The sequence below is a fragment of the Aplysia californica genome, unplaced genomic scaffold (genome assembly GCF_000002075.1).
Source record: "Aplysia californica isolate F4 #8 unplaced genomic scaffold, AplCal3.0 scaffold00082, whole genome shotgun sequence".
In the NCBI taxonomy this organism is placed as follows: domain Eukaryota; kingdom Metazoa; phylum Mollusca; class Gastropoda; order Aplysiida; family Aplysiidae; genus Aplysia; species Aplysia californica.
Window position 1 is genome coordinate 47,169 of NW_004797352.1, and position 1,444 is coordinate 48,612.

At 55.7% G+C, this 1,444-nt stretch overlaps 1 protein-coding gene across 1 annotated transcript in view; it reads left to right on the forward strand.

Moving 5' to 3' along the window:
• LOC101853227 (serine-rich adhesin for platelets) overlaps positions 1–1,415 on the forward strand; it is a 22,656-nt gene extending 21,241 nt beyond the window's left edge. The window contains exons 10-11 of the mRNA XM_013080339.2: positions 130–343; positions 778–1,415. Coding sequence (XP_012935793.2) covers positions 130–343; positions 778–1,415 — 852 coding nt within the window. The remainder of the gene's footprint in view (positions 1–129; positions 344–777) is intronic.
• Positions 1,416–1,444: the final 29 nt, after the last annotated feature.

Genomic DNA, 1,444 nt, shown 5'->3' on the forward strand with positions numbered 1-1,444 from the left:
TCCCTCTGTGTGTGTGTGTGGTACCCAAACGAAACCACTCCCTCCCTCTCCCTCTGTGTGTGGTACCCAAACTAAACCACTCCCCACCCCTCACCCCCTTCCACTCCCCCCCTCCCCTGTACTACACAGGACTACGCCAGTCTGTTTGCGGGACAAGTGGTGCAGGAAGCTGTGTGCGTGTTGAAGAGCGACCCCGACTACCTCACTGCTGAGCAGGCCAACATCGACATCTACGCGGAGAATCTCACCGATCAGATTCTGAGAGAAGCCTTCTCCGACTCAGCCAATGGGAGAGATCTTCCCTCCCCTCGGTGGATGGGAAATAGTCACGATATTTACGAGGGTGAAGGTCGTCATCATCATCATCATCATCGAGGAAGTGGAGGAGGAGGGGAGAATTCGCGGCACCAGCGTAGATCTAGTGTTAGTGGTAGTGGTCGTGGAACGAGTGATGGAAACGATGGAGAGAAGGAGAGGAGTGGACGTAGGTGGAGAAAGAAGTCTGTGTCTGACTCCTCCTGGGTCGGGGAGTCGGGCGTGCCGCGGAGGTCTAAACCTCGTGCCATTCCGCAGAGAGGAGGAGGTGGAGGACAAGGAGGAGGAGGGGAGAAAGACAGTAGTTCTGGTCGTCGTCATCATCATCATTATCATCAACGCCAGAGTGGTGAGGGACAGTGGTCGAAATATCCGAGTACGTCTCGCGAAAGCCTGGCAAGCGCGGACAGCATCGGAGAGGGAAGGGCTGATGATAACTCGGGTCTCCGAATCACTGGACAGCCTCATCGTTCCTCTTCGTCGTCGTCACCGTCGTTATTGCTGTCAGGTCAACCGCAGCCGCAGCAGAGTTTTGCTTGTTCGTCGCTCACCTCCCCATCTCCTACCTCGGCCGCTCCACTCCTTCCCTCTCAGAGCCAGTCGTCGCGGCAGAGAGACTGGGGGGGCGCCAGGCCGAAGCAGAGTTTTCACCACAGACAGGATTTGTCGGGGCCTGTCACCAGCACACGTTCCCTGCCCTCCCCGTCTTCTGTGTCTTCTCCGTCGATGTTCTCAGCAGTGCAACAACAACATCAACAACAGCAGCAGCAGCAGCTCAAGTCTTCTTCGTCGTCATTTTCTTCGTCTGTCCTCACCGCCACTACCACCACCACCACCGCCTTCGTCGTCCCCTCAGCAGCATCACAATCAGCAGCAGCAGCAGCAACAACAACGACCGTGAGAAAACATTCTCCGTCCCTATCGTCTGCCTTACCCCTGTGGCCTACACAGCCACTTTCTTCATCAGCGTCTTTGTTGACAGCAACATCATCATCATCATCATCAGCAGTTGTCGCTTCTGCTGCTGCAATATCATCATTATCACCTTCATCGTCATCGTCATTGTTGAGACCTCTTCCTGCATCATTCCAGACTGCTGATGTTTCCCCTCCCCACCACCCCCACCCCC